At 35.4% G+C, this 24,981-nt stretch overlaps 2 protein-coding genes across 2 annotated transcripts in view; both read left to right on the top strand.

Annotated features, from left to right (window-relative positions):
• The window catches only part of LOC148942684 (calcium load-activated calcium channel), a 54,853-nt gene that overhangs the window by 13,293 nt on the left and 16,579 nt on the right, over positions 1-24,981 (top strand). The window contains exon 2 of the mRNA XM_089102082.1: positions 15,948-16,086. Within this exon, the coding sequence (XP_088958208.1) occupies positions 16,026-16,086 (61 nt within the window). The 5' untranslated portion in view covers positions 15,948-16,025. The remainder of the gene's footprint in view (positions 1-15,947; positions 16,087-24,981) is intronic.
• LOC148942685 (uncharacterized) lies at positions 431-3,060 on the top strand. Its single transcript, XM_089102329.1, has 2 exons — positions 431-1,451; positions 2,756-3,060. Exons 1-2 carry the CDS (start codon positions 431-433, stop codon positions 3,058-3,060), a joined length of 1,326 nt encoding a protein of 441 aa, XP_088958455.1.

The raw sequence follows: 24,981 nt of genomic DNA, 5'->3' as shown, positions 1-24,981 counted from the left end.
TTTCATAGTGTTGTATCCAACAACCTTACCAGTCCTTTAGATCCTGCATCCTTGCTGATTCCTACATCTCAGGGGATGAGATTCCTTAGCTCCAGTGTTGATAGCCTCCCTAATAAGCTTTCTGAACTCTCTTTTTGTATGAAATCTGAAAGAATAGATGTTGCTGCTATTACTGAAGTTTCACCAAAAAATACCTTGTCAGTTTTAACTCTTGATGAAATGAAAATTGATGATTACCAACTATTTTCTAATCTGAATTCCCCACTCTCCCACCGAGGAGTGTGCCTTTATATAAGAGATGGAGTAAAAGTTAGTCTCATTCAATTCTCTGAATACTGATGGAATTGAGTCTGTGTGGATTAAATTACACAATCAAAGAACTTCAATTGTAGTGGGTGTTGTTTATAGAAGCCCCTGTGCTTCATGTGTTATGGACTTAGAGTCAAATTTGGCTGCCATGTTGTCTCATATGATGACCAATTTTGCCAGCCATGATCTTGTCCTTATGGGGGACTTTAATCTTCCTGAAATCCAGTGGATTGATGGATCTGGTTTTTGCAATAGAGATTCTCTTTTTTTATCTGCCCTCTCTGATAATTCCCTTTGTCAAACAATTTCACAACCAACTCGTTTCAGAGAAGGTCAAGTCTCCAACATTCTTGATCTGGTTATATTCAGTAACCCTGACCTTCTTATTAAGAATGTTATAACCACACCTGTTGGTAACAGTGACCATGTTGTAATTATTTCAGAGTTATGTCTACCTACCATTCAGCCTTCCTCTAAGCAACAAAAATATGTTAACTTCAAAATAGTGTCTGAAAAACTTGCCAAAGTCAACTGGAAAAAGCTTATTACTGATGATATTGAGGAGAGTTGGTCAAATGTAAAAACGGAAATTCTAAATGTTGAAAAGTCATGCACCAGAATTTTTCAGGTAAAACAGGCAAAAAGTTTACCTTTTTTAACTACTAAAATTAGTAAGCTAATCAATAGAAAACACAGAGCATGGAACCCTTATAGAAAAAATAAGACCACAGAAAATTATCTAGTCTTCAAATCCTTTTGTAATCAAACGACAAACCAAACAAAGGAGTTTATGAGAAAGTTTGAGGAAAGATTGGCTGAGGAAGTTATGGATAACCCTGAATCTTTCTGTCGTTATGACGCTCATAAATATAGCAGCAGACACACAATCGCAGATGTCCTGCACGGTAGTATATCAGTTGCTGATCCTGAACTGGAAATTGCAATTTTCAACCAATATTTCTCTTCTGTTTTTTTGTCCAACACCAATATTGTATATCCTACACCTCCTTTGGATGATGTATCACATAATATGGAGCCAATTCTGATTACAGATACTTTGGTTCTAAAGGAACTGACATCCCTCAAACTGAATAAATCTGCTGGGCCAGACGGCATTCACCCACATATCCTACACAAATGTTGTACAGTCTTGTGTCAACCTCTTTCCTGGCTGTTCCTGGCTGTCAATAGAAAACACAGAGCATGGAACCCTTATAGAAAAAATAGGACCACAGAAAATTATCTAGTCTTCAAATCCTTTTGTAATCAAACAACAAACCAAATAAAGGTGTTGAAGAGAAGGTTTGAGGAAAAACTGGCAGAGGAAGTTAAAGTTAACCCTAAATCTTTCTGGAATTATGCCACTCAAAAATGTAGCAGCAGACGTACAATCCCTGATATCCTGCATGATAGTAAATCAGTTGCTGATCCTGAACTGAAAGTTGAAATTTTCAATCAATATTTCTCTTCTGATTTTGTCCAACCCCAGTATTGTATATCCTACTCCTCCCTTATATGATGTATCACATAATATGGAACCAATTCTGATTACAGATACTTTGGTTCTAAAGGAACTGACATCCCTCAAACTGAATAAATCTGCTGGCCCAGATGGCATTCACCCACATATCCTACACAAATGTTGTACAGTATTGCATCAATCTCTTTCCTGGCTGTTCAAATTATCATTAAATCTTTCTAGACTACCTCAGGATAGGAAAACTGCACATATTATTCCTATTTTTAAAAAAGCTAGAAAGGACCTTGCAAAAAATTATTGACCCATCAGCATGACATCAGAAGTTGTTAAGGTTCTTGAAAGAATAATTAATTCTGTAGTTGTTAAACACCTTGAAGCAAATAATGTTTTACACAGTTCACAACATGGCTTTTGTTCTGGAAGATCTTTTGACACCAATCTCCTTGAATCATATGATCACATCACCAAGTTGCTTGATATTGGGGTTCCAAAATGCTGACATGAGTCTGCTTGACTTTTCTAAAGCTTTTGACAAATTGTGTCACAATCAACTTACAATTAAATTGTGCGCAGTTAAGCTTGAAGAGAAATCCCTGCTTTGGACCCTTGATTTTCTTTACTTGTGAAACCAATGTGTTCAGTTGTTTGATGACTCTGGAGATTGTATTCTTTCTTCCTCAACGTGTGTTCTGAGTGGAGTTCCTCAGGGAAGTGTCTTGGGTCCTACATTATTTAATATTTTCATCAATGATGCTCCTTCCATTATCAGCAGTAATTCAACTCTTTATGCAGATGACCTGAAGCTCTTTGGACCAGCTTTGTCCTGTGAAAATCATACCCTGCCACAAAATAATCTTCATCTGCTGGGTCACTGGGCTGAGGCCTGGCTTCTTGAATTCAATGTTGCCAAGTGCCATATCATTCACTTTGGCAAACAGAATCCATGCCGCTCTTATTTTTTCTTAGGCCACCCACTCTCCTCTGTTAATAATGAGAAAGATCTTGTTGTCACTATTGACAAAGAATTAAAATTCAGCACACATGCTAAGAGATCTGCTGCTGGGGCTAGTTCAACCTTGGGTTTGATTAAGCATACCATGTCCACTCGTTCCTTTAAAGTCATAAGTCTTCTGTATAAAGGACTTGTACGTCCTAAGCTTGAAGTTAGAATGTCACATGCCTCTCCATATTTTAAACAAGATATAAAAGTTCTTGAAGATGTCCAGAGACGTGCATGCAACATCTTTGATCATGATTGTGCCAGATTGTGACATCTGGCATGCAACAGCTTTCCTATCCTGTAAGACTATCAAAGTTGAATCTCCCTACACTTGTATACAGGAGAAACAGAGGGGATGCCATTTTAGCCTTTAAGTTATTGAGGGCTAATATTCTCCCAGCATTATTCCCTGCTGTTAGCACCAATTCAAGAACTAGAGGTCATCAACTGAAACTTGTCAAGCAGTCTACAACATCTAGAGTCCATACTCAAATCTTCTCAACACGTATTGTCAACAATTGGAACAAATTATCTAATGAAACTGTTACTGCTGAATCCGTTGATGTTTTTAAACGAAGGCTAGATGCTGAGTGGTCCTTTAAAGAGTGTAAATTCAATTGGGATGCTATCGAAGATGGAGCAGCACCTGGTCACCAGTGATTCTTGCATACAATTAATCATCATTCCAGAGCTCTACAAGGAGAAATCCTTAGATTGCTTCTAGCTGTAATTTAAGGTGAATATGGCCCAGTTTCAGACATATCCTCATTTTTTCTTTTTATGGCCTTTTAATTGTGGGATGCTATTTTGCAGGTGATGCTTGGTAATATAAGTATGGGGCCTAGCAAGTTCAATAGTTCATGGCTTGCTAAGACAGATTGCAGTGGTAGAAAGATTGGCAAATGGTGTAAGACTGGGAATGGCCAGTACTTGTTCTTTTGCAAACTCTGCTTGAAAAATCTTGGTTGCACAGCTGGGGTTCTTCAGCTAAACCAACATGTGCAATCTGCAGAACACAAAGCCGCAGTTATTGCTCAACTACATCCACTACAGCTTCACCTGACCAGACAATCTTGAGTTGATAAAACAACCAAGGATAAACCATTAGTTGGTACAAACATGTTTTGTGAGCGTGATGCTGCCTGTAAAGCTGAGTCAATATGGGCACTTCAGACAGTACAGAGTTCCATGTCTGCTAATTCTTCAGACCATATTGTTGCAACCTTCCATGCAATGTTCCCTGGTAAGATCTCTAACAGAATGTCCCTATGTGCAAAGAAACTCATGTATCTGATCACCAATATGCTGCATCCTTACTGTAAGCAAATGCTTGTGAGGGACATTCAGTCATATTTTGTACTAGAATATGAAGAGACAACCAACAACGCTGGTATAAAAGAGTTACAGATACGTGTTTGATATTGGTCCTGATATGGAAACAAAATCCAGAGCAGACATTTATGCACAAGTTTTATGGGCCATGCAACAAGTGATGACCAGTATAGGAAGATTATCAGCCATTGAGCAGAATCAGCTGTCACCTGGAAAAACTGATCACGCTTAGAAGAGACAGACCAAATGTCAACAAAAGCATTTGGAACAAGTACATTGCCGAAAAAAAGAAAGTGACGGGGAAGGGATGTTGAATATTGGTACTTGCAACATCCCTATTATTCATAACACTTTCTTGAAAGGTCTTCAGGTGTTTGGAGAAGAAAGTTCCGGCTTCGTTATTCTTGTGCATTCATTTTTGGACAGCTGGCCTGCATATTTTGAAGACTATCAAAAGTGCCAAAAAAAGTTGGAGTGCCAGAGAATGCTTTTGTGAAGCATGTCCCAAGCTGCTGGCTGGCGATCGGATGTGCCCTTGCTAGAATCATGCATCAGTGGCGGGCAATCTTAGAGTACTTCCTGAACTTTGTGCCTGAACTTTGAGAGAGAAAAAACTGTAGAATCTTCTGTCCACTCCCAAATTTCTGAAGATTGTGGCTTACATCAAAAGTGCAACAATGAAGGCCCCAACTCGAGTTTGTTCTAGCCTCAGCAGAACTGTTCATGAGTTTCACCCAACTGTTCCAGAAAGAAGACCCTCTCATTTATGTTATGCACTCAGAGATCAAAAGACTAGTTGTGATGCTTTACGGATAGGTCTTTACTCCAGATTTCGTGGCCAAGACTGACAATTTCTCACCAGAAATGTTGAACCTTGCTGAAAAATTTGCAGAAAAGCCTATAGTTTCAGAAAATGTGGAACAAACTTTTGGTGAGAAAGCAACACTGAAAGACAAGGCTATTTTCTATGTCAATGTGCGAAAACATTTTATTGCGGGTATTTGCCATATTTTGAACAAATGTCCTCTGGAAAAGGGTTTTCTACAGGCTTTACGCTGTTTAAGTCCAATCAACATGAAGAATTCAAGAAGCATTGTAGACATAGCGGTTGTGGCACGCAAGATTGCGATTGGAGTAAGCTCAGATGTTGCCAAGGCTGAGTAGCTGCTTTTGCAAATGGAAACTGGACCCTGTGAGGACATTACTTGGATTGATCATTTTTGGAGCCATTATTTTGGACTGGTGAATGAGTGCGAGGACAGCAAGTACCTGGAACTTACCAAGCTTATCAAAGCAGTGCTGATGTTGTTGCATGGCAGTGCAGATGTTGAGCATGGGTTCTTGCGTTCTGGTAGGATTCTTGGTAAAGACCAGGCCTTGATGTCTGAACGCGTTCTGGATGCCAGACTCATGGTATATGACACGTTGAGGCTTTATGGAGGAAAACCAGAACGGTTTGTTATTACAAAAGAGCTGTTGAATCTTGCACGTTCCGCACAGTCTTGGTATCAACAATATCTGGATGAAAAGGAAAAAGAAGAGCTATCCAAGAAGGAGAAAGCAGCTTTCAAAGAGGACAGCAAGGAAGTTGCAGGAGGTCCATGACAAAAAGAAAGAAATAGAAGACCTGGAAAGCAAAAGGAAAAAACTTAGTGCATCAGAGCAAGAAAAGTGAACAGTAGCAGATACTCTACTTCAGGAAGCAACCAACAGAATGAAGAAGGCTGCAGAGTCCAAGAGTTCCATAGACATTGCCCTTGCTGTTTCTTTGCTTGAAGGAGCTGTGAAGTCAAGAACAAGTGAAAGAGAGCAGATGGTGGAATCTGCAAGAATGGAGCAGTCTCTTGCAAAGAGAAAAACTGACCTCATATTGAAATTGATGCCCAAGAAGCAGCAAGAGTGATTCCAAATATTTTACCTGTATCAGTCAATTGTTGGCACAGTATGTGTATCTGACTTTTTACTGTTTTTTACTATTTGTACAGTTTGTATTTGAAAAAAATAAAAAATAAATAAATGCAAAAACTTGAGAAATGACAAATTTATGTGACTAGGCATCCCACGCCATCTACCACAGATCTGATCCCAAGGACTTCCAAATCCTATATTTGGACCCGGGAAATCCTATAAAAATAGGACAGAGCCTATAATTTGAAACGAACCAACCTGTCTATACCCTGTATACTGTACAAATGACTAGGGTTGGTTTTCCCAAAATGGATAGTTTTGCACTTTTTAATATTTAGTTCAAGGCATCAGCTCTCTGCCCAATTAGAGAAAAAGTCAATAGCAGCTTGTAAGGTGTTGTCTGCATTTACTGGGCAAATTATTTTAGAATCATCAGCATATAGGCTCAGCTTATTTAGAACTACATATGTGCCATCACTGATATAGATAATGAGCAATATTGGCCCAAGCAAAGTACCTTGTGGAACTCCACTGGTGACTGTTGCAATTTTAGAAAAGAAAGGTTGGTCTCCATCATGAACCTTGACCACTTGCTTCCTATTTGTCAAGAAGGCCATTATCCAGTTGGTTGCAACTAAGTTAATACCAATAGCATGCAGCTTTATTTTCAGTCTTTTGTGACACACTTTATCAAACGCCTTGGCAAAGTCAAGAAGCACAACATCTACATCCACTCCTTAATCAATCAGTTCAAGTACATATTTGTAGGCATCTAGGAGGTTAGATTCAGTTTCCCAGATCTAAAGCCATGCTATTTTGAGGTGAGCAGCTAATTAGAAACTAGGTTCTTAATTACAGCTGAATTCACAAGAGTTTCCAATACTTTACCCACAGCTGATGTTATACTAATAGGTCTGTAGTTCTCAGCCTCATCCCTATTACCCCCTTTGAGAATAGGTGTAACATGTGCCAGTCTCCAGTCATCTGGTACTTTGGAGGTGTCTAATGATTTTTGGAATAGCTTAGTTAGTGTTTCAGCTAAATCTGAACATGCTTCCTTCAAAAGTCTAGGGGAAATTCCATCAGGACCTGTTTACTTATTTTGATCCAGCTTTTTCAAATGCTTATTGACTAACCCAGGATCAAGACTAAGCAGTGGCATAGGGTTATCGATTTCGTAATTAAGCTCTTCTGGTAAAGTTTTATCATCTGGAGTTATGAATGCTGACTTGAACTGTTCACTTACTTTTTGTGTCAAATATCTGAGGTGATTTCTAGCTTGTTTGAACTTTTCCAGTTTTTCTGGGGATAATTTTTTTTTGTAAATTGTCCTTGTTCTCTTTTTTTTTATGATAACTTTGCATATATCTTGGGAGATAAATGGAAGTGTTCTTGTTTTTTCCCAAATATCACTGTTTTATGTTTTTCAACTGTTTGTAGCAATAAAGTTCTCATTTCACTCCATGCACTTACAATATCTCGTTTTTCAATGAAAAACCAGTCAGAGTTTATTAATTCATTAATTACTTTGAGGTAGTCCACAAACACATGTCTTTTAAATTTTGTGTTTCCCGGGTGGGAGCAAACAATGTGTACTAAGGATGCACACATGACACATTATAGAACCAGTTTTTTTTCCATTAGTTTCTTTCAGCTTAGCATGAGACAAGACGAAGGGAAGTGACAGAATAGACAGAAAATATATATTTTGGGCTGTATATTTGCACATTAGGGGTGGGGGTAAAATATTTTGACAGTGTGAAGTTAGAAAACAATTCTTACTACATAATATGCAGAATAATTGTGCCTAACACATTAGGCATGCAAACCTGCTATACTTTAACAAGATACACTCTCACAGGCATGCCATCTTTTAGTTGATCAACTGATTATAAAACAAAAAATCTGTAGTAATTAAAGTATGGTCACTACAAGAAAAAATTGTCAACAAGTACAAAAGTTACACGCACATTTGTCAAAACAAACAAGTTATGAATTGTTGATAGCACAAACAAAACTTGGCTCAAAGCTTCACAAATAATGCTGTGACCTAGAGTAAACTGGTGTCAGTTTGGGAACTTTTGCAGCTGCTTCTCTGGGTATCAGGCTTGCAAAAGGACAAAGGGAGGCAGGAGGAAGTTCTTGTAGATGAGATCCAGAAGGAGGGTTGAGGCCAATTTCAGGCACAGTTTCTCACAATGGACAGAAAGGGGGCAAGTTCAGAAACTTCTATGACAACAAGAGTAAAGTGGATGTGTGAATATGTAGAAAATATAAAATGTGTGTAAGTTTATCCACCAAGGGGCAGGGGGATAAAATGATACAATACACCTTTAGTAATAAGATAAGGAACCATTTACAATTATTTGAGGTAGTTTTCAGAATTTCTGGGAAATATTCTAAAAAAAGTTACTTTAAAGACTCCTTAAAAGGTTCAAAATAAAATTTGCAGTAAAAGCAATTAGCATATTTGAAAAAAGCATAAAAAGATGCACCCAGGGGTGTGTTCTCCTTCTACTTAGCTAAGTAATGAAAAAAAAACTCAAAATTTACCCTAACCTACTAGTATAATAGGAGAAATGGGCTGCTCTCCAAAAGGAGTGGTAGTTCCATTAGAATAATTGTTTTATGTTATTTCCATGTATCCAACCTACATTTATGACAGTGCATCCTCCCCCTGGTTGATCCAGAATCAATACACCTTTAGTAATGAGATAAGGAACCATTTACAATTATTTGAGGTAGTTTTCCCTATATCCCTAGGATATACACATAACTAAAAGAAAACAATTAAATTCTTACTTTTATATGTAGAATGTCTCCATTAATCAGATTTTCATTTTTTTCCATTTTTACCCACATTTTTGAACTTTTTAAATAAAATTTGATCCAACTAATCTAAAATTCTTTTGCAATTGTATAGGCCTAATGCTTTTGACTGGTATTTGATTAGCTTTAATGTTTTAACCATATGTAACACTAACAATTATAAATTCACTGATAGCCAACTCTGGAGCCTAATCATGGACACACATTTTAAGCTTGAGCCTAAACTCAAAAAATGATGGCTAATCTTGGATGTAAAACCTTAAAGTTAAAATGAAGTATCTAAATCATAGACAGACTATCATGAACACATTCAATCTAAGGCAAGTTTTGTGAAGCTAAACAGTTGTATTCAAATATGCTAGGATGTAAGGGTAATCTTTGCTTAAGTTTAAATTAAAAAAAGGAAGTATTCCTAGATTGTAGTCCTCCAATTCAACTATTTAAAACTATTTACATCATATTCAAGATTAGTAGCATACTGTCCATGTTTATGAAAGATATATTTTAATCAAAATGTTTGTCCAAGGTTAGGTACTGTCTGAGTACTGGGGGATACTCAATGAATCAAAATTATATATTTCTTTACTTCTTTTCATCATTTCTACTTGCAAAGAAATTAGGAACAAGGTGTAAGTTTAAGGTCTCTTTAAGGGCTCAAAATAGAATTTGTCATCGTAGCGAATATTCCCATTCAAAAATTTAGAAAGAGTCTTAAGAGGCATATAAATAATATATTCATATTTTAGCAAGCAAATTGATTGAAAAATTGAACTTACCTATATTTAAGTATCTTGATTCATCAGAAAAAAGAGCTTGTACATCCTCATTGCAGAGAGTGTAGTCAAAGATAGCAAAGTATCTTCTCTTCAATTATTTAGCTCAGTATAGAGAATACCACTGCAACTACTTAAAAATCATCAATGCTACCCCCCCCCCCCCCATAAGCCCAACACAGCTGCAAACACTCTTCTTCCACATCACTCTGTTAAGGGCTTAAGTCTTTATTCTGTCCTGTTATTTTCCTATTTTCTGTAAGTCTGTTTTTTCACCTTGCAGAAATTTCCTTCCTTTTGCCAACAGTGCTCTTCATAACCCCTGGAAAAGTTAACTTTTCTTTTTCCTTTTTTCGTTTAACCCCCTCCTGTTTCATGTCATATCTCTTGCTCTACTTCAACAAAAATTCCCACTTTTTTTTTACCCTGGTAGATTTTTTCACCAAAAGATACAGGAGAACCTTTTTTTCCTGTAGGTAGTTGATATGCTTCTTGAAGCCTTATGCTTCTTTATTTAAATGCTTCTTGATTTAAATGCTAAATGCTTCTTATGCTTCTTGAAGCGATATGCTTCTTTATTTAATCTGTTTCTTATAGCCTTTTTTCTTCTTTAAAAAAAGTAAATTGTCTTGGTGTTTTTACTTGGTTTAATTTTGTTACAAAATTCTGTGAGTTTTAATTGTTTTTACCCTTTTTAACGTTTTTACCTTTTTCTCATGATGACCTTTTTTCTGTCTGACCTTATTATTTGTTTTTTTTTCATGCTCTAGGTGAGTATGCTTTGCATTTTGTTTGGCCACAGCTAGATTCTCAAAAAGTAGGATTTACATCAACCTCTCAACATTCTTCAATAAAACATTACCTAACTATCATGGGCGCCGGCAGGGGGGGGGGGCCTGGCCCCCCGGGAAAAATAAAGTAAAATGGACTATAAAGTAATTATAAGGAAACCAAAAGAAAAAAAGGCAGAATATGGAAAAACCATGGGAAAAATGTGTGTTGCCGCATTGTTGACTGCCTGCCAATCATTTTGACCCTATAACAAAAGTGTAATAGCCTAATTATTGATAACACTAAATCAAAGAATCAGCTATTTATGGCAATCCTAAATATGTATTTGTTTATTAGTAATTAGTGCAGTTATTAGTACACAAGAAAGTTCGTATAATTAAAGAAAACACAAGGAAAACAACTTAGTAAGGGGCAATTTCGGTAAAAAAAAATTCTGTCAACTTTTGCTTGCATTGCCAGAGTACCCATGAGCGGATATATGAAGCCACTATAATCAGAAATGTTTCCCCTGAAGAGAATGCTGAGAATCTTTGCATTCCCCCTGAACAGATACTTATTTTGTGTTTTATTATCATTTATCTATTTTTCCAGGAGTGATTGTATTTATCTAGGTGTCGCTTTGAAAAATATTTAGTTTTTTACAGTTATGATGTATAAAGGTGTTAAATATATTTATTGTATTTTGGTATTCAATATTAAATTAAAAATATTGAATTAAAATTTTTTATTTATTTTCTTAATCTAAGTTTTACTTTGAACAAACTACTTTGATTATATGTTACTTTTTATAAACAATTGAGTCTAAAGGCATTAAATATTTTGATTTTTGAGAACAAAATTCGAAGCTGTCGATGTTGTTAAAAAAATCCATTTTATGATTCGATCTTGGTCAGCAAAGAACTGGTTGCTTGGAGTGAGTGTATTAGTTTTGTAATAAGACTATTATTTTGTGCAATTTTTTAATTGATGACTTCCCTGATTTTTATATAACCTTATTTTAATCGGCGAACTTTTTTCATTGCCTTTAGAAAAATATTTGTAATTTTCATTAAATAAAATAACAGTTTTTTTGACTGAAAGTAAGGAGTCAGTGGCGGATCCAGGGGGAGGACGAGGGGGGCGCGCGCCCTCCCTAACATCGTCTAAAGTAGTGTAATTTACTTAATTAACGCAAGTTTGCGTTAAATAAACTTGCTCCTAACGCAAGTTTATCGGATCAGCCTATTTTGCCCCCCCCCTAAAAAATCCTGGATCCGCCCCTGTAAGGAGCAACACTAAAACTTAAAACGAACAGAAATTATTACATATATGAGGGGGGTTGCCTCTCTCCTCAAGACCTTGCTCTTAAAGCTACAGTTTTTCGGCACTTTAAAGAAAAATACTTAGTGTTCTAGTTAAACGACCCTTGTGTTTCAGGAGTTGTTTTAAAGAATTGGAACAAAATTTAAACTTTAGCGTAAAGAACGAGGGGTCGAGGAGGGGGCAAACCCCCTCATATACGCAAGAATTTCTGTTCGTTTTAAGTTTTAATGTTGCTCCTTACTTTCAGTTGAAAAAACTTGTTTTTTCATTTAATTTCTGATTATTTTTTTTTTCAATAATGCCAGGATACCTGGCTTCACCTCCACGGAAAAATCCTCCTCTGCACAGAAATATCATCTGGGCAATTCAATCCTGGCGAAAATTAAAAAGACATATAAAGAAATTTCGTATAGGAATTCTGGCAAATTCACCAAGTGTAAAATTTCCCCTGAAAAGTTCACCCCCTGGAAACTTCCCTCTCTATGGAAAATTCCCTCTGTGTAAAATCCCCACAGAAAATTCTTCTTCCCCTCCCCACCCAAAACATGAATGCATATTCCCAATAACAAATAAAACAATGGGTAAACTTTATAACTTAAAAACCTTTCCCCAGAGGCTGTAGGGGGTCATTTTATCTCTAAAGACATAGTTATTAGGTCTTTCAACAATGCCAAAGAAAAAAGCTATCTCAAAATTTTGATTGAACGATTTTGGGAAAAAGGTGGAGTGGGAGGGGGCATAGTTGCCCTTCAATTATTTTGGTCACTTAAAAATTGCACTAGAACCTTTCATCTTCAATAGAATGAACCCTTTCTCGACTGTCTAGGGTCGATACGATCACCCTTGGAATTTAACAAATAAATAAACAGGCATCTGTGATCTTTCTTCTGGCAAAAATAAAAAAAAGTTCACTTTTTTGTAGATATGAGCTTGAAAACTCTACAGTAGGGTTCTTGGATACGCTGAATCTGATAGTGTAATGTTTATTAAAATTCTATGACCTCGGGGGGGTCTTCCCCCTTTTTTTGAAAATCATGCAAATTTTCTCAGGCTCGTAGCTTTTGATGGGTAAAACTAAACTTAATGAAACTTATATATTTGGAATCAGCATAATAAGCTAATTCTTTTGATATATCAATTGGTATCAAAATTCAATTTTTTAGAGTTTCGGTTACTATTGAGCCGTACTTACAGTTCATTACCACGAACTGTTTGATTACCCATCAAAATCCAAACAGAGATCATTGAAATATTGATCGTTTTTTCTGCGTTACCAAAAGTACTGCATTTAGGAGTCTACCCTACCCCCACCTAAAAAGTGACTCATCCCTCCCTCATTATAGCTGATACGCAATAACAGATCGCCAAACATAGCCTAACTTCATTCCAAATAAAATAAATCAACTTGGTTGAATCCTGTAATGTAACTATGTGGTATTACTTTTTTTTACAACTAGAAAGCCTAAAGTGTAGTTATGCCTGCATTTAATCATTTAGCTTTTCAAAAGCTTAAATCGATTCCTAATTCATCCTCTTTGGGGTAAATTCGCAGTTCTATGCCCTAAAATAGCAACAAAATAAGATTTTTTCTTGGTCCATTCTTTACGGTAACTTAAAAAAGATCTTTAAATTTACGCTTTAATGAGATTCCTCCAAATTATCTTAAACCTTCGGTCTTATACAATCACCTATGGGAAACAACAAAACAAATAAACACGCATAGGCGATATTTCTTCTGAAAAAAAACGAAATTCCACATTTGGAAGATTGGAGCTTGAAACCTCTACGGTAAGGTTCTCTGATATGATTTATCCAATAAAGAGATTTTCAATAAGATTGATTGCTGTTGGGGGGGGGGGGTGTATTTTGTTTCTTTTTACATGCAATTTAGTTGCTCTTTTTATTTGAGAATTTTCTCCTAAAAGCATTTAAAAATAAACTTATCCCTACGAAATAAAGAATCCTGAAATATTCCCTGTCACCCCACCCCCTCTAATATTTTAGCGTTTGCCCCCCCCCCCCTGGAAAATTTTCTGCGGGCGCCCTTGCTAACTATCTCAGCCATTCTTTCACTACAGCTCTAGGAAACATCTAGCTTTTTTCCTTCAATTTTTAAAAGTCTCAGAGGTACCTTTGCTTGCTTTTTTTTTTTTTTTTAATGTGGCTTCTTGTAGGCTATGCCATTTCAGTCTTACCTTCTTATTGTTCCAAACTTCTTTCTGTTGCAAAATACCTGCACTCAATAAGCAGATTTTCTTACATCAAGGATGATTCAAGCCTGCTATAAGCAAATAAGCTTACAGAACAAGTCAATAGTAAGGTGAATTTTTAATGCTTGTTTGAGCCCATGATTTTGAAAGCGCACTTAAACAAGCTAGTGACAAGTTAAATTCTTGATTCAAGCTTATTCCATGTTTGCAATTTTGAAATTGTAGGCTACTTGAACTAAGCTTGCAAAATAGGCCAGTGGCAAGGAAAATCCATGATAAATCTTGTTCTAAGCTTGCAACCTTGAAATGAAGCTTTACAAAACAAGCCAATAGCAAGGGAAATCATTGATTGTTATTGAAATAGAAAAAATTGCCTAGTTTATCTTTAATCATTAAAATGTTTGAATTTAACAATAAAACTCTGCCAAGATTTTAGTTTGTTGGCTTGCAGCACACAATTTATAGAAAACTATTTCTGTTAGGATGGAAGAAATAACCCTAAAATCAGGGGGTCAAACAAAAAATAAAGCACAATGTAAAGAACTAGATTAATTTATTATTCAGTGTAGATTAAAACTAAAATGTAAAATATAAAATATTCATTGAGTTAATTGCTCCATTGTTTTTGAATTGTTTTAACTCATTGTACATAAATTGAATAAAGGTGTAATCCTTCAAATAAAGGTGCTTCCAATTTTATTTCTCAAACTTAACTAACTTGGATCAGAGACAAAGAACCTCAAGATCATGAACCCTAAAGTTAAAAAAATATGCATGCTGCTCTTGCATGTATGTGTTTTATTTGTGGTAAAGTTGTGAGTTTGGCTTGATTCGAGCATTCATAACAAGGGTCATTTTCATTTGATTGTAAATTAGCTATGTGTTTTCCTTGATTCAACTACAGTCAGTAAGGGCTAAAATTTTAAAGTTAATTCAAGGTAAGACAAGCTTGCATCATGCATGTGTGCTTGTTGGGCATCTGGGATGTTCTTTTTGTATCCTTATTGCATCAGCGATTCTTACTGATAATGATACTTATATAAATGAAAATACCTATATTCTTGTCATTCTGACATTCTGAAGTAGTTTTCTCACATTCTGAAGTAGGCATGCACTGTTAAGAGTTTATTTGAATTAATCAATTCAGCTATTAAAATTTTGGGAAATGCAATTTAATTATTGGTAATGATTATTTTCAAGCAATTACTGTTTTGTTACAATAATTTCCAGTTGAATGACAATTATATTGCAGTTAAAAGTAAAAAAAAAACAAAAACAATTATAGTGTGAATGCTTTACCGGGTATATTCCCCAGAATATGCACTCAAAGTTTCACATAAATCTGTACATTAGTATGGGACTAAATCCTGAATCTGCAATGCCCCTGGGAAGTTGTGGCATAAAAGAGTATGCATATTTTGTTCAGTTTAATTGGAGTTTCAAGGAAATTAGTGTCAAAGCAGAACCAAAATCAATGACAACATATTGCACTTTAATTTTTTTTTGTTAGGTTTAATTGTCAAGTTAATTACAAAAAACAGATAACTGTGATTTCATTGTGGTTATTTTTATTTGATGAATTATTACAATTTAATTAAAATGCAAGTGAAAAATGCACAATTGTTTGAAAATAAGGAATTATTCAATTGAGTTTGTATCCCTGCCCTGAACTAGTTTCATTCATTTTGCAAAATTTTTTAACTAAGACATTCAAATCATCTGTGTAATCAAAGTCTAGAAGAGTATTACCTTTTAATTTGATTTCTTTTTCCCTTAACTACAGCTGTATTATCTGTGTCATACCACTAATTACCAAATGCACTTATACAGTAGTGAGTATTAACCACTGACTGCTGTTTTAATCTGTTATATATTATGTCCTAAAGAGTTATCAATTTTTGATAGCTGCTTCATCATATATCAACTGCTAATTATAATCAATGACTGTCTTGTCTCTCAACGCCTTGTTTAAACTTAATGTATGCACTATTTGTAATCTAATGATTTTTCAGACAGTCAAGACATTATAGGAAGAGGCAAGCCAACCTACCCAAAGGCTTTATTTATAAATTGTACTAATATCACAGAGAATGTGGGGTGAAACCTTGTTGATTGTCTTTATCTCAATTTGTACTGCATTTTTTGGAGAAGGTAAGCGGAATTTTAAATCATACTTGTGTTGCTTCTATTTTCTCTACTGAAAATTATGTTGTTTGAAAATGTTTTGATTTGCAATATGAATCTTGATATAGCTTTACATTTTCTTCTTTCTCTTAACATTTTCTTCTTTCTTATCTTCTTTCAAATATTTGTTGAGTCACTCTAATCATACTCCCTATAATGTGTAGGTATTATCCTGACCCAGTTTGGCATTCCTGGATAGCTAGAATACTTTTTAGAGAAAATGCACCAGAATGTTTGAGACTGAGCAGTCTGAAATAATCATATTATCTAGTGAACTTTTCTAAACTTGTAAAAATGTGCCTGATGTCATCAGTTAAAAAGTGCAGCACTTCTCCACTAGGTATTGTGATAGGACTAATTAAAGCTTTTGTTGACAATCTTTCAAAACGCTCTCCCTTACTCTTTAATGAAATTATCTCTGCTGGTAAATTCCCTATTGTTGGAACTTGGATTTTATTACACCTATAAAGAAGAACAGTAACAAGTAAGAATTTGATATGTGACACCATTAAATTTACTGTCACTTTCTCCAAGTTATAAGGGAGAGTTTTTTAGGTAAGTGTTTGAAAGTAAATAAAATTCCAAACGTTCACCCTAGACAATTTGAAACTTACGTTTTACATATACTACCTACCATTTTGTTCATCTTATTCACACAAGATCTAAAAAACTTGAAAAACCTAATACCTGGCTCAGTATTATAGCAGTGGACTCAAAAAAGCTTTTTATTTAATTAACCATAATGCATTGGTAGAAAACTACTAAATGAATTACAATTCAGCTCTGTAATTAGAACAATTGTATATTTCCACCCAAACAGAACACAAGTTGTCAAATACCAAAATATGTATTCTGATGCTCTTCCAACTTACAATGGTGTAGCTCTGTGATCTCTATTAGTTCCAATACTATTCCTTATAATGCCAAAAAACCTTGTAGTTTATTTCTTGGAGCAATGGAAATGTGTTATGATCTAACTGCCCTTGATGGCAATGACAAAGGAAATGATAGGCCAATATTAATTGGACGTGATACGAATTTCAATAGTCTGTATAACGAAAACAAATGTAAATTTAAAAAAATACCAGGAAACTGAGAACTATAGCAGTTGAGAAGCAGGGAAAAAAAACTGGACCAGAAGAAACAAGGGAGAAGATTGAACCTGAAAATGAAGGAAGTAATTAGGAAATCGTTATGCCGAGTATCAACTGAATGTGATGGGGAATCAAAGTTTGTTGGGTAAGTCAAAGCCAAAGGAGCACATAAAGTGAAAGTCCCAAAAAGATTGGAGGCAGTAATAGCTGGTAGGGAATGGCAAACACTGCAAGAAAAACTATGGAAAAGGGTAAAACGGAAAACAGCAAATGGTTTCCTAAACGAGCAGTATAAAATGAAGAAAGCAGCAAGGAAATGATCTTCGTTGAAGGTGACGACGACGGAAGTGATAGGCTAATAGTACTAATTTGAGGTGATACGAATTAGGGGATTTTATATAACGAAAACGAATCTGAAGAAATTCATAATGTGATGATAGGATCTCCTGAAGGACCAACAGAAAATGAAGGAAGCGATGAGGAAATTATCTTCCTTGATAGGGATGTTGAAGGAATAAATAGCCAGTATTGACTGGAGGTGATATGGATTTGAGGAGTCTTGTATAAAAAAAATGAGCTTGAATTCAGAGAAATACGAGAAAAGCCGAGGAGAACAAGAGCTGTTGAGAAACTGCGACAGTAGAATCTAGGGAAAAAATTGAACATGAAAATCAAGGATATAATAAGGAAATCGTGATGCCAATATTAACCGAATGTAATGGAGATGTGAAATCTGTAGTCGGTTTGAAATATAGGTAACAAAAATGAACCTGGAGATAATGCAACTAAAGAAGAAGAGACTTTCACAAACCCAGAAGAGAACTGAACATAGAAGACAATATTTAGAAGACTGAGGAACATAGACAGGCACGTCTTAGAAGACATCATGAAAACTGTAGAACGAGACGGAATAACAAAAGATTGCCCATTTGGCTAAACGTAAAGCTGATAGAAAACGGGAAAGAAGTGTGCCAGATTAATCATAAAAAAGGAGAAAAACTGAAAATAGTAAAAGTTTTCCTAAACGAGCTGTGGAAAACGAGGAAAGCGATTTGGAAATAAGTATCCTCGATGGTGATGGCGAAGGAAATGACAGGCCAGTATTAATTGGAGGTGATACGAATTGGGAGAGTTCATATAATGAAAACAAATCTGAAATCAAAGGAATGTGAGAAAAACCAAAAAAACAAGAGCTGTTGAGAAACTGGGCCAGAAGAAACCAGGGAAAATGTTGAACCCTGGATTTAATTAATCTGAATTTAAAGCCATAATTGTGCAAGAAATGGTATCTTGAGTAGATTCTGGCATCATATTTGTAATTGAGAAACGAATGGAACTAATGCTAGAAAAAAAAAAATGAAAGAACAGAAACTGAAATTACGGAAGTATTTTCACAAGAAGCTGCTGCAAATGAAAGAAGTAATTCTGAAATAAAGTTAGGAAATAGATGTAAAGTCAAAATGTTCATAAATAAAGAAATTGAACACGGAAATAAAATCCTGACACCTAGATAATGATGTGGAATGATAGTTGAAGGAATAGATGAAGAACGTGTACTTTTTCGAAGCCAACTAGAAGACGTTGCTTAAGGGGAAACTAAAAAAATGCTATTGAAAGAAGGAAGCAGTTTTAGTTGGCTTGAAACAATTCAAGAGGTGTCTCTACCCCTTAGCCATGTTAGTTGCGAGAGGAAAGCTGGAAGAAGAAAGCTGTGCTGATGTTCAAAGATCAAAACGGCTTAATATGGTGAAACGAAAAGAACTGAAGACGATAGAAGTAAAGATAAAACCCAAAGAAAGCCTTCAAAAAGTATAAGAAGCAAGAGAGAAATGTAATGAGACTGGTACGGTTTGAAAGACACCCTCAGTATATGTCACTAGAGCGAAATAATGCTTCTGGAGAAGACAGACTTCCACGACCCCAGAACAGAACTGAACGTAAAAGACAATTTTTGGAAAAAGAGAACAAGAAACAGAGAGGTACATCTTAGAAGACATTTTGGAACATTTAAAAACGAGGTAAAAGAAGAAGGGATTGGCAGTTTGGCTAAACTTAAAGAAGCTTATAAAAGATTTCTTGGAAATAGACTGAATAAGACTGAGGGAAAAGACTTGAAAGAAAATCAGAACATTGAAGACTTGTTGGCAAAAAAATGTTGTTACCTTAAAAATGTATTAATGGTAGAGGAAAACTAATTTAAATTATTAGATTCTAATGAAACGACAAATGAACTCCGTAATTACTTCAAAGAGCAGCTTGGGTAAAAGTAATGACAAAGTGGTTTGTTCTTTACTAGCTTCTTGCTAAGAAAAAGCTGAAAGCTTTGTTCTTTTGTTGATATTAATTAAAAAAAAAATTTCCGAAAAAACAAGTTTTTAAAATAAAATTAAAGGCCATTTTAAACAAAAAGCTCAGCAGATACAAATACCTGTTAAAATTCAAACTCAAAACGACCAGAAATTACTATTAAAGAATAAATGAAACCCAAAACGAACAGAAATTAATAAACAATCATAGCAAAAACATACAACAAGTAATGATATAAATGAATAAATAGATCTTAAAGCGAGTAATCCTTAGATTGAACATGAAAATCAAGCTTAAGACGAAAAAAATATTTTCCTATTTAAGTACAAATGAAACTTAAAACGAACAGAAATTAAATAATCAATGCAAACAAACATACAATATATATTAATGTAAATTAATAAATAAATCTTAAAACGAGTGACACTTAAATTGAACATGCAAATCAAGCTTGAAACAAACAAAAATCACCACAAACAAGAGTTTGAGTATGACCTCCTTCTCTCACTGTAGAAGTCTAAAGCCTACTGCATCATTGGCGCTTTACTGAAAACTATATGCGTCTTGAACAGTCTTGGAAAGTATTAACTACATCAAATTGAATATTTGATGCATAATGATATTAATTGTTGAAAGATCCATCAGTTCAAGAATTAATTTCACTGTAATTGTATTTTTATTTTCAATGCTGTAAGAACTGGAAAAGAAAGTACTTGTAATGTAATCTGTTTTCAGTTAAGTGCCAATGATGCAGTAGGCTTTTGGTTTTTATTCACAGTTAGGAAATGAGGCAGTATCCAATCACTTGTTTGTAGGGAAACTATATTCGTCTTTTAACAACTTTAAAAACAGTCAATAAATTAAACTGAATATTTGATGTATAATGATATTAATTGCTAAAAGCTCATCATTTCAGAATGTTACTGTAATTTTAATGTTTATTTTCAGAGATAAGTACAAAAGAAAATATTTGTCAAAAAATTGTTTTTCAGTGAAGCGTCAATGACGCAGTAGGTTTTAGACTTTTACAGTGAGAGAATGTAGGTTATTCCCAAATTCTTGTTTGTGGCGATTTTTGTTTTTTTCAAGCTTGATTTGCATGTTCAATTTAAGTGTCACTCGTTTTAAGATTTATTTATTAATTTACATTAATATCTATTGTATGTTTGTTTGCATTGATTGTTTTATTTAATTTCTGTTCTTTTTAAGTATCATTTGTACTTCAATAGGAAAATATTTATTTCGTCTTAAGCTTAATCTCTATACTAAATCTGAGCATTACTCGCTTTAAGATCTGTTTATTCATTTATATCATTACTTGTTGTATTATTTTGCTATGACTGTTTATTTGATTTCTCTTCGTTTTGGGTTTCATTTATTCTGTAATAGTAATTTCTGGTCGTTTTGAGCTTGAATTTTTAAAAGGTATTTGTATCTGCTGAGCTTAAGTTTAAAATGACCTTTACTTTTCTTTGAAAAACTTATTTTTCGGAAAGTTTTTTTAATTAACTTTTGTTGGTTTTTGATTGCAAAAAATTTCAAGTTTTTAAAAATTCCCTATTTCAAAATCAAACTTTTACAAAAAAAAAATCAAATAGGCTATTCATCAAAGTATCAAAACTGATATCAAAGTAACAATATCAAAGTGAAAAATGGGTTTGTGTCAACCTCGGAGTTTTTATTATCTGATGTTTGAACTATTTTTAAAATTGCTATCTCAAAATTTTTATAGGATGGGCTTTGGAAAAAAGGACGTGGGGGGACTAGATTAAGCTTCGGTCTCTTTTGACTCTTTAAAAGTGAACTAGAACTTTCTATTTTCAATCAAATGACCCCTCTCTGAAGTTTATACGAGTATCCCTTCTATAAGAACCATATAAATCCCCAGAGTATAACTTACAATGTCTGTCCCTGGGCCCTGGGAGGTTGTGTCGACCCTGGGGTTTCAATATCTGATGTTTGAACTATTTTTAACAAAATGGTCATCTGAAATTTTTATTGGATGGGTTTATCCATCCGATACGCCCAAAGGCGTGGAGGGTGGGAGGGGCAAGTTGCCCTCCGATCTTTTTCACTCTGAAAAAATGAACTACAACTTTTAATTTCCATTCAAATGAGCTCTCTCTGAATTTTATACGAGTATCCCTTCCATAAGAACCATATATGCCCCCCAGAGCAATACTTACAACGCCTGCCCTAGCCCTGGGGGGGTTGTGTCGACACAGGAGTTTTTCTTATCTAGCCTTTGAACTATTGTTAATGAAATGACAATACGTAAAGCAGTATTGTTATATGATCTTTGAACTATTTTTAAGAAAGTGGCTATCCAAAATTTTTATCAGCTGTGTTTGGGAGAAAAGGGCTTGGGGGGCCAGTTGCCCTCTGATCACTGTTGACTCTAGAAAAGGGCTGGATTTCAATATCCAATCAAATGAGCCCTCTGAAGTTTATACGAGCATCCTTTTCATACGAACAATATATGCCCAATGGCATAAATTAAAACCCCTGCCCCCGGGCACTGGGGGGGGTTGTGACAACCCTTGAGTTTTGCTTATCTGACTTTTGAGAAATTTTTAACTTAATACCTACCTCAAAATGTGTAGTAGATACATATAAGGAAAAGGAACGTGGGGGGCTAGTTACCCTCCAATATCTTTTGACTCGAAAAACTTAACTAGAACTTTTAATTTCCAATCAAACGAGCCATATTTGAATTTTTTTACGAGCATATCTTCAATACGAACCATATATTCCCCAAGGGCATAACTTACAACACCTGCCCTCGGGCCCTGGGGGGCTGTGTTGACCCATGAGTTTTCGTTATATGGTCTTTGAACTATTTTAAAAAAAGCTATCTCAAAGTTCTTATAGGATGGGTTTGAGGAAAAAAGGGCGTGGGGGGCTAGGTACCCTTACAATCTCTTTTGACTCTTAAAAAATGGACTAGAACTTTCGATTTCCAATCAAATGATCCCTCTTTGAAGTTAATACGAGCATACCTTCCATCAGACCCATATATGCCCCCAGGGCATAACTTAGAACGCCTACCCCCGGGCCCTGGTGGGTTGTGTCAACACTGGAATTTTTTTTATATGATCTTTGAACTATTTTTAACAAAATAGCTATCTTAAAATTGTATGCATTTGGGAAAATAGGGTTTAGGGGGAGGGGAGCTGGTTACCCTCCAACATCTTTTGACGCTTAAAAAGTGAACTAGAACTTTCAATTTACAATCAAATGAGCCCTCTCTGAAGTTTGTACGACAATGTTGTCTATACAAAACCTTATTTGCCCCCAGGCCATAACTTACAAACCTTGCGCTAAGGGCTGTTGGGAAACTTTTATCCTCAAAGACTTAATTTCAAAAACTTAACACTACATATAATAAAATGGCTGTCTCAAAATTTTGATTGGATATGTTTGGGGAAAAGATGGGCGTGAGAGGGGGGTTAGTTGCCCTCAAATCACTCGACTATTAAAAAGGGACCAGCCCTTTGAATTTCCAGTCGAATGAGCTTTTTTTGAAGTTTCTATGACACCGCCTTCTATAAAAACCTTATATGCCCCCAGGGTATAAATTAAAACCCTTGCCGTGAGGGTTCTGGAGGAATGTCCTCCTAAAAAAATATTTTCTATCTGGAAATCAACTACGTTGAACAAAATGGCTATCTCAAAAGTTTGATTGGATGTGTTTGGGGGAATGAGGGGCGTGGGGGGGGCTTTTTGGCCTCCAATCACTTTCGACTATTAAAAAGGGCACTAGCCCTTTGAATTTCCAATCGAATGATCCTTTTTTGAAGTTTCTACGACAACGCCTTCTATAAAAAACCTTATATGCCCCCAGGACATAACTTAAAACTCTTGCCCTAAGGGTTGTGAGGGAGTGTCCTCCTCAAAAACATATTTTCTATCTGGAAATCAACTACGCTGAACAAAATGGCTGTCTTAAAATTTTTATGGGATGCATTGGGGAAAATAGGATTTAGGTGGGGGGGGGGAAGCTGGTTACCCTCCAATATGTTCTGACGCTTAAAAAGTGAACTAGAACTTTCAATTTACAATCAAATTAACCCTCTGAAGTCTGTACGACAATGTTGTCTATACAAAATCTTATTTGCCCCCAGGACATAACTTACAAACCTTGCCCTGAGGGCTGTGGGGGATTTTCCTCCTCAAAAACATATTTTCTATCTGGAAATCAATTACGCTGAACAAAATGGCTATCTCAAAATATTGATTAGATGTGTTTGGGGGAATGATGGGCGGGGGGGGCTTGTTGCCCTCCAATCACTTTTCGACTATTAAAAAGGGCACTATCCCTTTGAATTTCCAATCTAATGAGCCTGTTTTGAAGTTTCTACAACAAAGCCTTGTTTAAAAACCTTATTTGCCCCCAGGCCATAACTTAAAACCCTTGCCCTAAGGGTTGGGGGGGATTATCCTCCTCAAAATCATATTTTCTATCTGGAAATCAACTACGCTGAACAAAAGGCTATCTCAAAATTTTGATTGGATGTGTTTGGGGAAATGCTGGGCGTGGGGGGGGGGCTAGTTGCCCTCCAATCGTTTTTGACTATTAAAAAGGGCACTGACCCTTTGAATTTCCAATCGAATGAGTCTGTTTTGAAGTTTCTACGATAGCGCCTTCTATAAAAAACCTTATATGCCCCCAGGGCATAACTTGAAACCCTTGCCCTGAGGGTTGTGGGGGAGTGTCCTCCTCAAAAATATATTTTCTATCCGGAAATCAACTACGCTGAACAAAATGGATATCTCAAAATTTTTATTGGATGTGTTTGGGGGAATGATGGGTGTGGGGCTAGTTGCCCTCCAATCATTTTCGACTATTAAAAAGGGCACTAGAACTCTCGATTTCCAATCGAATGAGCCCCCTTTGAAGTTTCTACGACGACCCCTTCCGTATGAAGTGCCTCTGGGAAAAAAAAAACAAAAAAAAACATTGGAGCCGTATGGCCTTTACTATAGGCAACGCTACAGCGTTGCCTCTGATATATACACAAAGAGCTCTCATATCGTAGCAGTAACAGTTTATTTTGGATAATTATATATTATTTCCAAAAGCCAATATGCTACACAAGCTCTTTTTTTCGCAGTTTATTATTAACCACAGGATGTATTTTATGCAATTAATAAATAAATATATAAAAGTATAGAAATTATTCGCCAGCACTGCATATTTGGTAAGCATGACTGATTATTAATCTTATCTGAACTGAATGCTGCTGATTTTAGTCTTGTTATGTGTTTTGAAATTTCATCAAAGGTAATGGTTGTAGGTTCTAAGTGGGCATCTTGACTTTATTCCAGGCATATTTCTGTCTGGTGTTAAGACAAACCTATAAGAAATATGACTTTAAAAAGATTAAGCTTGTCTTGTGCATCAATTTCTGGTTGAAATCCATCGTCGAATTCTAGGGGTGTTTAATTTTTTTTTTCTCTG

Source organism: Artemia sp. Qi Xiang Cuo, chromosome 16, assembly GCF_049724085.1.
Source record: "Artemia sp. Qi Xiang Cuo chromosome 16, ASM4972408v1, whole genome shotgun sequence".
Taxonomy (NCBI): Eukaryota; Metazoa; Arthropoda; class Branchiopoda; order Anostraca; family Artemiidae; genus Artemia; species Artemia sp. Qi Xiang Cuo.
This window is presented reverse-complemented; position numbering and strand designations above follow the sequence as displayed.